At 42.1% G+C, this 12,998-nt stretch overlaps 1 protein-coding gene across 4 annotated transcripts in view; it reads right to left on the bottom strand.

The window, feature by feature from the left end:
- Nucleotides 1-12,998, bottom strand: part of Usp33 (ubiquitin specific peptidase 33) — a 45,272-nt gene that overhangs the window by 19,166 nt on the left and 13,108 nt on the right. For all 4 annotated transcript variants that reach the window (XR_015664983.1, XR_015664984.1, XM_087625182.1 and 1 more), the window contains 7 exon segments: nt 12,269-12,421; nt 10,714-10,816; nt 9,035-9,104; nt 6,537-6,650; nt 6,021-6,099; nt 4,325-4,742; nt 2,577-2,717 (listed from right to left, as the gene is read on the bottom strand). Coding sequence is in view for 2 of the 4 variants with exons in the window: in XM_087625182.1 (XP_087481308.1) it covers nt 2,577-2,717; nt 4,325-4,742; nt 6,021-6,099; nt 6,537-6,650; nt 9,035-9,104; nt 10,714-10,816; nt 12,269-12,421 (1,078 nt within the window). In the remaining 2 variants the exon portion in view is untranslated.

The raw sequence follows: 12,998 nt of genomic DNA, 5'->3' as shown, positions 1-12,998 counted from the left end.
GCATCAAGGGGTCCTACATCTTCTGGCTTCCATGGGCACCCAAGCACATGGGGCATATACATAGAGAAACACACTTATACATGAATAAAAATTTAAAAAGAAATTCTTTTTTTTTTTTTTTTTTTTGGTTCTTTTTTTCCGGAGCTGGGGACCGAACCCAGGGCCTTGCGCTTCCTAGGCAAGCGCTCTACCACTGAGCTAAATCCCCAGCCCCGTTAAAAAGAAATTCTTAAAGAAAAAATTAGTGCTGAGTGTTGGTGCATGCCTTGAATTCTAACACTTGAAAGACAGACATAGGTGGAGCTCTGAGCTCAAGATCAAGCCTAGTGAGCTCCATGACACCCAAGGGTGCACAGTAAAACCTGTCTCAAAAACCAAAACCAAGAAAAAACTGTTACTTTAAACAGATAGAAAAGCCAATCAAAAATCAAATAAGGCTTCAGCTGGCTTTAAATTACTTATGATTTTTAGTCACATAAAATGTACATAGGGAAATACGAAAACCATCTGAAATTAATTAATAATAATAGTTAACAGCACAACACACTAGTCATTTGTGTCCCATGTGCACAGGATGTGCTGGCCCCATCACTGGAGTATTTATGGACCACAAAGCAAAAAAGGTGCAACTGGGAGAGGCAGGTGAAGTCATGAGGACAGAGCAGCAGGCCCGGCCTGCATATTATCCTTCAGAACAACATTCCGACTACACTTCCTGTTAGTGAGCAGTACTGGATATGCTCCTCTGGCTTGTCCACCTACAAATACTTCTTCCCAATCCTACCCTTTCTTAAATCTCAATAAAGTCCTTTGCCAAGACTCACTGGTTCTTTTACAGATGGTATCCTTATTTTGTACATGGGATTGTATGTACATGAAGTATGGAGGTCAGAAGACAACCTGAAGTTAGTTCTTTCCTTTTATTTCTGTTGTGGGTTCTGGGGATCGAACTCGGCTGTCCAGCTTATACAGCAAGCACTGCTATCCCCTGACCCACCTCTCTACCATGTTTTCATGTCTGCTATCCACTGGGAGAAACCCTTTAAGGCCTCCAGCTGTTTCTCTGTTCACTGCTTGTGTGAGACAGGTTCTCATTATGCAATTCTGACTGGCCTATAATCCCGATAAACCATACAGTCCTTGGACTGAACTCCACACAGATCAACTTTCCTATGAGCACTGGGATTAAAGGCACGCACTACCACATGGTGTCCTCTGTGAGTTTTATAGTTTTATATTTTATAGTGCTAGCATTTTGATACAAAGCTGGCAGCAATGCAGAATGGTACAGACATTCTGAAAGAGGCAGGTTTGTACAGTGGTGAGCATAAATGAACATAAAACCTAAGAGATAGAGGCTGCAGAGATGGTTCAGTGGTTAAGAGTACTAGTTGCTCTTCCAGAGGACCTAGGTTCAATTCCCAGCACCCACATGGCAGCTCACAACTGTCTGTAACTCCAGTTCAAGGGAGTTCCAGTTCCAACACCCTTATGCAGACATACATGAAGACAAAGCAATAATGTACATGAAATTAAAAATAAATAAATAATCTTCAAAACCCAGGAAATATAATTCTAAGACCTTATCTCTGATCAAAGAAAAACTTAACATCATACAAAAACTGTATATGTTTCTAACAGTATTATTTATAACTGCCAAAAACTTAAAACAATTCAAAAATCCCTTGATGAGTGAATAAACAGTGATTTGGTGACAGAAATTAAATTCAACTTGGTAAGGAAAAGAAAGTAGCAAGACGTACAACAATGCAGCCAACTCTTTTTTTTTAATTATTACTATTATCATATACAAGTACACTGTAGTTGTCTTCAGACACACCAGAAGAGGGCATCAGATCTCATTACAGATGGTTGTAAGTCACCATATGGTTGCTGGGATTTGAACTCAGGACCTCTGGAAGATCAGCCAGTGCTCCTAACCACTGAGCCATCTCTCCAGCCCAATGCAGCCAATTCTTAACTACATTGTGCTACATGAAAAAAGGCTGCTTTTTAGCATGGTACTGTGTGGCATCATTTACAGGGCACTCTAGAGAAAGGGAAGCCATCAGGAGTCTCCGGCCTTACAGACACATTAGGACCAGAGTATCAGTGTGGCAGGCCTGAGGGGTAGGATGACAATCTGACCATGGAACTGCAGGACAGAATGGGCTGAAGGGCACAGGAGGTTTAAAAGGTGAGTAAAAGAGAGGGCGGACTAGAAAGGTTCTGCAGTTAGGCATTCTTGCTGCTCTCACAGGGTTCGCTCCCAGTAGCCAGGTAATGGTTCATAACCATGCTTCAGTTCCATGTGATCTCATGTCCTCTTTTAACTTCTGTGTGCACATGGGATGCACATACATACATGCGGGTAAGATACTCAAATACAAAATCATTATCTTAAATTATAAAAAAACCAAAGTTTAAAGTACAGAACCACAGACAAATGTCCTAATCACGGTCACATAGTTCTATCAACTGTACGAGAACACATAGTCCCTACCACTTCATCAGCATCAGTAGCTCAAACTGGGTAAACACTTCAGAGTTAGGAACTGAATTATGGGTACTTTTACCTTTCTTGTGTGGAGGTGTCAATCCTGGCCACAGATTGCCTGACTTAGGAGGACTTGCTGATAAACGTGGATTAACACTTTCATTTGATGGAAGGATCTGTGGTGTAGATAGGTCATTCAAATGGACATCAGTGATATATTCTGTAATATTTAAATTTTTATTATTACCTTCAATTAAAATTATAAATGAAACTACTCAGTAAAGTTATACCCCACGTGCACAATAATGTTAATTAACATAACGATTCCAGGCACAAGTACAATACACATACAATACATATACGTACATGAAGCCAAAACACTCATACTCATAATAAATACCAATTTAATTAAGACGACAGGAGAAAGCTCTCAAGCATAAGTAAAGAGGCCAGCCGAGCCCTGCTGCTGAGAGCCTCCATTACCTTGCAGCCCAAGGCTTCACAGGCTGGCTCATCCTTCCTGCTGGGGACAGTAAGGACTTTAGGTTTTGTGTACTCCATGGTCTTAGTCATAGTTTTTCATCCAGACTTGAAACACAAAACTCTGAGACCTACTTTACTTTAGTAGCTAGTTACTATATGTTCTTTTTTTCTTCTTTTTTTTTTTTTTCTTTTTTCCGGAGCTGGGGATCAAACCCAGGGCCTTGCGCTTGCTAGGCAAGCGCTCTACCACTGAGCTAAATCCCCAACCCCTAGTTACTATATGTTAAGAACAAACCCCACAAGCAAGTAATAAAGGACCAGTGTGTCCCTGAATCATGCTTCCCTTGGCTTTTCACAGGAACTGACATTCAGGCCCTCACTGGCTAAAGACCGTATGTCCACAGTGAGTCTGTGCAGAGCCTAAGCACTCCTGACTTTATGTCCCTGGCAAGCACAAGTAAGCCTCCATTTTCCTAAGCTAAAGAAATACTGTTCAAGGCAGAACTGTGATGCACTCAGACACTTCACTGCCAGGATTCCCTTCAATAGTCCAGAGATTAACTTTCTGTCATTTCCTGGCCACTAAGTTGCACAATCTGACTTTCTAGTCATCTAATTTTATAGAATTTAGAGTAGTCAATAGCACATCAAGATAGGGTAGCTCCTAAGGAGAAAAATATGGTGTGTAACATAGTCCAACTCATATCTTTCATTTGGGTATTTTCCTTCTTGAAAGGAACACTGTCCAATACAGTGAGCCTTAACAAAGCTCATGCACACATCAGCTCCGTCTACAGTGCAAACCACTGGGTGCCATAGCACGATGATAGGAGATCATGGGCTGTGTTTCAAATCCTCAGGATCTCAACAGAATTTGCTTGAAATAAAAGGGGAAATTCCAAAGAGACTAATTTTCTAGACTACTATGTAACCATAAAGGAATCCTAATGAGCTCTGCTATACCAAAATAAAATAAAATAAATAAAATAGAAAAAAAATGAAGTCCTAAGTAAATGATCCACAAAATTATCTTACTTTTAATTTCCTAACTTGATGATTTCACTGAACACTGCAAGCAGACAGTGTTAAACTGCAAGTCTATTAAAACTCCCAAAAGCCAGGTGTGGTAGCAAATACCTTTAATCCCAACATTCAAGAGGCAGAGGCAGCCAGAAGTGTTTGAGGATAGCCTTGTCTACACAGCACATTCCAGGACAGCCAGGGGCATACATTAAGGCCCTGCCTAGTAAGTAAACAAATAAACAAACAAACAAATGACTTGTTCCAAAGTGACAGTCTGCGCATGCCACACGAGCACTGCACAGTCCGAGTGTTAATCGTCACCTGAGGCTCTGCCGTGTATCTGCACCTTGACGGTCTCCTGGCTGTTTAGGTCAACTGTTTCACACACCGTGTCTCTGTCTTTATCCGGTTCTCCGTCAGAATCTGCTTTGTTGCTCTTGTTGCACATCTTCTCTTTTTGCCAGTCTTTGGCCATCTCTAGGTCCTCCTCATCCTGAATGAGCATGGTGGTCTCAGTGCTGTCTTCAGGGCCGCCCTTAGAGACACTCTCATTTTCCCCTTTCTCACTGCTGCTGCTACATGACTCACAGGACTGAAAATCCACATCTGACTGGCTCTTCTCTTCCTCCACTGTCTCCTCAGAAGTTAGTGCTTGAGGCTCTTCCTCTATTTCCATGACCTGCTCCTTCAACTCTTCATGAAGCAGATCCATTAAACAGCGAAGGAATTCCTGGGCATCCTAGCACATCAACAAAACCACATTACCTTCTAACGCGAGTGCTTGTCGGAACCTAAGAGGCGTGAGTGAGTGAACTGTGGACATATCACGTCACACTGACTAGTCTACAGCCCATACTGCAGCAGACCTACAACAACAGATTCCAACAGCTACGCAAACAAAAACTATGCTTTGTAATGAAACTGGATGCAACAGAAAATAAGGATTTTCCTCATATGATAATCAGAATTTGGAAATATGCCCTAAAATAAGTTATTATGGAAATTGGTTTTAAGTAAGTTTTTCTCATCCATGGACTGTATCTCAAAGAAAAATTGTCCATAGATCAACAAGAACTTTTTTGATGATATATTTCCTGAGCTGCAAAGAAGTTTCAGTAAAAGTGATTACCATGCAAGCCTGACCACCAAGTTCAATCTCTTAAGCCTGCTGTGGAAAAACAACCCACTCCACAAAGTTCTTTTCTGACCTTTAGACATGTAGTGTGGCATGTGTACACTGCCCTTCCTCATGCACACAAGTAACATTAAATAAAAAAATTTAAATTCCTGAGCTCCAACCTACAGCTCTAAATTATAATGTCTGGAGATCCAGAACTTTATATGTTAAAGGTTAATAGTGAATAAGTAATGGTTTGAGAAAAGAGAAATGTGTGAGGACCAGCTATAAATTGTCCAGGGACTGCAGACCACTAAAGTAACGGAAGCTGCCCTATGACAGTGAGACAGCACAGTGAGAAATCACAAGGGTTGGTGCAGGGGGAGAACACTGTTCACTCACTGGAGCCACAGAAATGCAAAGACAAACAAACAGCCAGGTGTGCTGGAGGCCCCTCTGTCGTCCGGCACATGAGAGGCAGAGAAAGAACGATCAGAAACTTAAGGCTGTCACACACAGAGAGGCCAAGACCAGTCAGGGTACAAAAGACCCAGTCTCACAAGTCCAAACACCAAAGACAAAGGCGCAATGATGAAAAAGGACAACTGGGAAATGGAGTGTAATAACTCTCTCTCTCACTGAGGGTGACCGCAGTGGACACAGCGCAGCTCAGCAGTGAAGAGCACTTGCTCGTCAACGACCCGGCTCAGTCTGCAGCACCCATGTGCTATGGCTCACGGGCCCCGGAACTCCAGTTCCAGGCAACCTGATGCCTTCTTCTGACCTCACCAGGTATCAGGCACGCATGGTGCACATACATAAACACAGGCAAACAAAGTCATACAAAGAAATTAAACACATTTGTTAAAAAGTTTAAGGATTTTTATATGGATAACTAACCTGCTGAGAATAGCCTCGAAAAGTTGGATTTACAGTTTTAATTCCTTGGAACAGATTAGCAGGCACAACAGATCCTGGCCTGAAAAATAAAGTTTTAAACAGATACTTTTGTAGTTTTAATTTTTTTTAAAGAATTTTATTACTCTCGCACTGCACAATATTTTTCAAAAATGCAACTTCATAAACAGTTGTAAAGCAAAACTAACCTAATACGCAACTAATGACCAATATGCTAAGATATGGGTGGGGCACGGTCACTGGCAGAGCAGGCAGCTGGCCTGGCCTACCCTGCCCAGTCTGGGAAGGCTCTGCTGCTCTGCACCTCGGCAGTGAGGCTCCATAGCCTCCACATAACCAGCTGATGTTGACGATGGCCTCTGCTCCATCTGCATTTCCGCTTCAAATGACCCAACTCAAATCTCCTTCCTGCGTTTTTTTTTTCAACCCTCCAAACATTTCTGCTTTCATTCCATACTTATAATACTGATTTAAGACATAATTATATTAAGTACATACCTGCTCTTGTGCCACAATTCTGTCATTAGTTTGAGATAACTTTTACAAATGGCTGGTTTCTTATCTGTTCTAGCCAGTCCTCCACAATCAAGAAAGAACTGTGTCAAAGGTGGGCTAATTGAAAAGAGAGCAATAGCAGAGTGGAATTAAGGCTGAGTTCTCATTACTTTCTAATTACACAATGATTGACAGCACACATCAACCTCTCTGTTAGGTCTTTGCCCCTTTATGGTCTGACAGTCACTCCTTTATATCACTAATAAGTTTAACAAATCATTCTTGGACTCACCACGTCAGGGTCCTCTGTTTCTGAGTGCTGGGATAAGAGGCTTGAGCCTTGACCCAATCTCTTTCTAAATTGGTTTTTGTTTTTGTTCTTTATTAAGAATCTGAGCAGGGAGGCACATACCTGTAATTTCAGCACTAAGCAGACAGGGCCAAGAGGAACACACTGAGCTCAAGGCTAACCTGGGCTACACAGAGACCTGTCTGAAGTAAACAAGGAAGGAAGGAGGTATGGAAAAAGGCAGAAAAGGACTAAAAGAGGGTGAAGAGGAAAGACAGGGCAGGAGGGAGGAGGGACTGCTGTGCTGCTGAGGCTGGCCTCAGCCTCTTCCTGCTTACGTAAAGCACAGAACTAAGCAGATCCCAGTAAACACTGCTACTGTCCTCCTCGTGCAGCCTCCACCCCTAGTGTTCTTTCTGTTCGGGTGCCCAGGACTCTGACTCGGGACTTTACTCTTTCCTGGGCCATCTTCAATTCCCACAAATACACCAGTGTCGGCCACATTCATGTTAGCCTTCAGACACCTTTCATCAACTGAATTCTTATCAAATGCTCAAACTGACCACTGTCTTGATATTTTAATCTAACACACTCAGAATTTTACTTGCAAGTGAACCTGATCTTCCAATAATCTTCTCCGTTCTTTTTTTTTTCTTTAAAGATTTATTCATTTATTATATATAAGTACATTGTAGCTGTCTTCAGATACACCAGAAGAGGGCATTAGATCTCTTTACAGATGGTTGCAAGCCACCATGTGGTTGCTGGGAATTGAACTCAGGACCTCAGGAAGAGCAGTCAGGGCTCTTAACCACTGAGCCATCTCTCCAGCCCAATCTTCTCCATTCTTATTACCAACATTATGTATGCATATGAGAAAGACAGAGATAGTAAGACTCAGAGACTAAGAAACCTTGCTGCCCTTCCAAATGACTCCTTCATCAAATGATTCTACTATTAAACTTCAAATCTCCTCCCTTTCCCAGTACTCTAACCATATCCTAGCAACCACCAACTGTAAAAAATGTCTTTCTCGGGGTTGGGGATTTAGCTCAGTGGTAGAGCGCTTGCCTAGCAAGCGCAAGGCCCTGGGTTCGGTCCCCAGCTCCGAAAAAAAGAAAAAAGAAAAAAAAAATGTCTTTCTCCAATTCATCTACTCCAAAATTGTGTAAGGTACTCTTACTTCTTACTTAGATTATTATACATCTTCTGTTTTTCCAAATTATACTTTTTCCTACAACCCACTATCCACATGGCAACCAGGGCTGCAAGACAGATTCCTCTATTCCCCTGCTGTAAAAGGACTTTGGTAGTCCCTTACCACACCTGAGACCTCAGTTTTAATGTGGATTGCACATGGCCCTATGCAATTACTCCACAATTACTATGTCTGCCACCCAGATTTTCTTCCAGGTTCTCAGTGTCAAACTCTTTCCCAAAGCTATTTTCAAACTCAAGTCATGTTCTGACAAAGTAATAATCACCCTATTTATATGCTGCAAATGGGGGTGGGGTGGGGGTGAATGCTCTCTATTCAAGGGATTCTACCAGTAGAAACATACTTTCATATGATTTTTCACCTAAAAATTATCTGAGAATGTGACAAATTTAAGTTCTTTGGTTTTCGTCCATAAATACACTTGCTAGAGATATTGTTCAGTACAGCAGTGTGCTTAAGGGCCCAGGGTTGAGGCCCAGCATTGCAAAAACTAAAACCAAGGACATACTACTGGAAGCCTGAGCTGGGATCCTCGGTCTTAGAAAACTACAGGTATTAACTGTGCACGCTATAGATGCTTGCAGTCCAGGACTTGAAATGTGGTAGCATAAGGACCAGGTTCAAGGCCATCCTCAACTACACAGTTGGAGGCCAGCCTGGGTGAAAATAAGACACTGCCAAGAGAAAAACAAAATAATAAACGTAGATGCACACACAGCAATCCCACTGGGACAACGATGTCTTCACCCAGGTTCTTGCCTCTCTGCTCTGGGAGTTAGTCACCTACTGTAGTAACAAGTTATCTTAGCTAACCTTATACTAGACCTGAGTATGGTGGGGTACATGTTTAGTTCCAGTACTCGAGAAGCATATCCCGTTGGATCTCTGAGCTCAAGACCAATCTGGTCTACACAGCAAGTTCCTGGACAACCAGGGGAGTTGGTGGAGCAGGAGGAGAAAAGGAGAGAACCCAATATTGGTCTCACTGCTTACCAGTTAGAGAGAGCTTGCAGAGCGGCATTCATATAGCAAGTATTTCCAATGTTTTTCAAACCTGTCAGGCCTGTGCAGAAGAAATATTAAGTCATCATTCAATAAAACATGAATCACTGAATTTTCTTGGTGTTTATTAAGAACAATTTCAAAAGTTAAAGCTATGAAAATGGGCTGATAGTTGACTAGCAGAGCATATGTATACTGTGCATAGAGCCCTGAGTTAAATGCCTAGTGAGCAAACACACACACATTCACCACATACAGTACAGGAACAACTTTTAAAACACAGAAACATGGAGACACAGGGAAGCAGCCTGAACAACTCAGAGGCCACACTGTTGGAAATCTCTCACTCTCCAATCTTTTAAGCTTTAGATAAATTCAAGGATTTGTTAATTTAACCTAGAAGTTTGCACTTAAAAAAACTTTTTCTACTGTTATGTAATGACAAATGCATAGGGGCAGGGCAGGGGGGCGGGGCTCACAATGACCAGGGTCTCATTATTATCACTACTGCCCTGGAACTCACTCTGCAGACCAGCTGACCTTGAGCTCACAGACATCTGCCTGCCTCTGCCTCCCAAGTACTGAGACACTACCAGCTTAAGAATATAGACTATATTTTAAATAATCTGATTTAAGATTACAATTCTCATTCCTCCCAAAGCCCAAGTGAGAAGTCGGCCTGACCCTGTGATTGGCGTGGAGTGCCAGTGCCTTCCATAGGCTGTATTTACTTTGTCCAACGCACTCTATTTTTCTCAGTTCACTCCATCATTAAGAGAGAAAATAGAGGCTGACATCACAACACAACAAAAAAGAAACAATGACAAATATTCCAAATCTAGAATTATAAGCCAGGTGTGGTGGTGTACACTTTTAATCCTGGCACTCAGGAAACAGAGGCAAGCAGATCTCTGTCAGTTTAAGGTCAATCTGGTCTATATAGCAAGTTCCAGGACAGCTATAAGTACGTAATGGAGAAATTCTGTTTCAAAGAACACAAATTTAAAAAATCCTAGGGCTAAGGATATAGCTCATGGAAGGATGCTTGTCTGATATGCACACAGGTCCTGTGTTCCAAGAACTCACAGAACATCCAATGCTTACTCACATTAAATACTGTGAGCCTCAAAACCGTGGGAAATCCTGATACACTGTCTCCCAGTGTAGGAGTTAACAGTTTTGTGAACAGGGCAAAAGGACCTCTAGAACCACCTGATTCTTTTTCCAAATAATGCTGCCCCTGGCAAATTCTTGTCTTCCTTTTTTTCTTTTCATTTATTTTTTTTTTCTTTTTGTAGATGAGGGTAAAATAAGAGCAGCGGAAGCTAACCTCTGCCCTCAGCCTCCTGAGCGCTGGGCCACAGGCATACAGTCTGCCAAGGAAGCGACTTCACATCCCCCTAGCAACCCTTCCCTGGCAGGTGAGAACTCAAAATAACATTGGCAGCTAAAGGCTCCTAAACGACAGGGCGCAGTCCAAGTGTGACAAATCAGGTTTGCATTACCTTCAAACACTGGCCCACAAGGTCCAACTTCTCAGTTCTGTTCTTAGTTATCACCTCTAAGCTCTACTAATAAAGCTTTGTACTTTGAGCTTCTCATTATGCAGTTCTTAATGAATGGGCAGTGCCGTACAGAGTGGAGTGGTGCTGACAGGAGCGAGCCTTTACCTCTAGCCTTCAGCTCATCTTCCTCTTCCACTTCTATATCCAGATCTTCAAATACAGCAACCAGAGGGGTTTTCAATGCTGTATTACTGGGTATTTTAAAATCCTTAATAAAAAAAAGACATAACAAACCTGAATAAATCCTTAATCAAAACATACTTTAACTTACATAACATCTATATCACACAACTATTAAAAGATATTACCATAACAGCAGAGATTTGCCAGCATGGTGGCACATGCTTGTAACCCCAACACTCAGGAGGCACAGGCGAAAAGACGAGTTCAGGCCAGTCATGGCTAGTAAAAAGTTAGAGGGCAGCCTGAGCTACAGAAAACAACCACAACAGCAGGGCTAGGAAGCTGGCTTAGTGCTAAGAGCATGAGAGGACCCTGATTCTATTTCAACACCTACGTCAGGTGGTTCTAACTGCTGCCATCTGGCTCATGTGGATCTGATGGCTTTCCTGGATTCCTAAGTACACTTACATGTACACACCCACACTCCCAAAATTTTAAAAAGTAAAATGTAACAGCAGTAAAGATAGAAATAATGGTAATCATTACAAAATTGGCATTTATGTTTTGTAGAAAATGGGCTTTATTTCTGTGTGTGTGGACCTATGTGAGAGCACACATGTGCACAGCTGCAGAAGGCCAAAGCAGCAGGCCCAGAGCTGGAGCCACAGGCAGTGCTGACTCACCCCGTATAGGTGCTGGGAACCAAACTCAGGTCTTCTCCAAGAGCAGCAGGTACTCTTAACCTGAGTTACCTTTCCAGTCCCCAAAAAACTTTCCAAAAAAAAGTCCCTTCAAAAAGTAACATTTCTGCATTTCAGCCCAAGAACTAACTTTATCTAAATTATGATATGCCTTGTCTTTTACAATCTCTTAATTTCTATAGCAACACAGGGTGTGACAGATAAGCTAATCCACAGACTCTCACCGCTTCTCTGTATGAGTTTTATACATGCACTCACAGCCAAAGGCCTCTTCTGTAGATGAGAATCGGCCACCTTTGCAAACGTGTTTACGTCTCCTAATCCACAGGACTAGGTTAGCCCTGAGTTAGCTATGTTTGAGGAGAGAACAGGAAAGGGGCTGTATTCACACAGGCCATGGAGGCCTTCCGCCTTCAAGACTTAGATTCACAGAGACTTTCACAAAAGCCTACAGAAACCCATTATGTTGTAAGCTAAGTTTTACAGTGTCTCTTTAAAAAGGAACTTGAACCTAGGCATGCTGCCTGGATAGATAAGTCTCACCCAGAAGATAAGGGTTATCGACAAAAATCTCTGTGTCTGGTATGACATGTCCCTTCCAACCTTTCTTTACAGAGCTGTTGCAAGGCACAGGTGTTTTCTACCTTCAGTCCCACACTCGCCTCCCATTCATTCTGTGCTATGCAAGAACAAAACAAGACTCGAGTGCTGCATTTGGCACACAGACAAGCTTTCTAAAGTACATGTAAGGTAAGGTACTTTAAGGTTGTAAATTCCAACCACATGACAAACTCTTAAAATTGTTTTCTGAACATTTATAATCTAAATGATATTACCTGGACACTGTTTTCTTGTGTTTGTTGAGGCTGTCTTACATGAGGTAATGAAGGAGGAGTTCCTAATTTTCTATCCAAGAATACTTCTTTGCTGCAAGCATAACACCATACTCGAAGGGTGGTGAGGTTCACAGTTAGATAATGCTTTGTCTTCTGCAGAGTTTCAGAGGAGGAAAAGGGAGCCGCCATTAGATAGTCTTGAAAACATGTCTGCAGAGGACCTCATAATGAACTGCAGCCTTTGGCAAATAGTAATTTATTCAGAAGAACTACTGTGGAGCACACACGCAAACAATCGAAAACTCTTTAGATGAACTATAAAACCTTGTATAGTAACAACACCTAGCTAGTCTACAAGCTATCCCAGTGTCTGTTCCTGTCATCACAGGACAGTGACTACAGCAGTGTAAGGCTCCTCAGCTCTGCAGTTAGCAAACAAGAATACAAGAAACCAGGACATGGCAGTCCTGTAATCCTAGCAGACCAAAGGATCATGTGTTCAAGATCACCTTCTACCTCATAGAAAATCCAAGCCCAGTCACACCACAGGCAACTTTTTTCAGGGTATTTAACTCTAGGAAAACAGAACTGCAGAAGAACGCACATTATTTAAATTGAAGCAAATTACAACTCAAGCAACTCAAACTAAGCTCTCAATAACAGCTAGCCTTCTGCTCTGCACGAGGGCCGAGCCCTACAGAATGCACAACTCTACATCTGACTGGTTTCT

This window comes from Rattus norvegicus, chromosome 2, assembly GCF_021556685.1.
Source record: "Rattus norvegicus strain SHRSP/BbbUtx chromosome 2, alternate assembly SHRSP_T2T, whole genome shotgun sequence".
Classification (NCBI taxonomy): Eukaryota; Metazoa; Chordata; class Mammalia; order Rodentia; family Muridae; genus Rattus; species Rattus norvegicus.
This window is presented reverse-complemented; position numbering and strand designations above follow the sequence as displayed.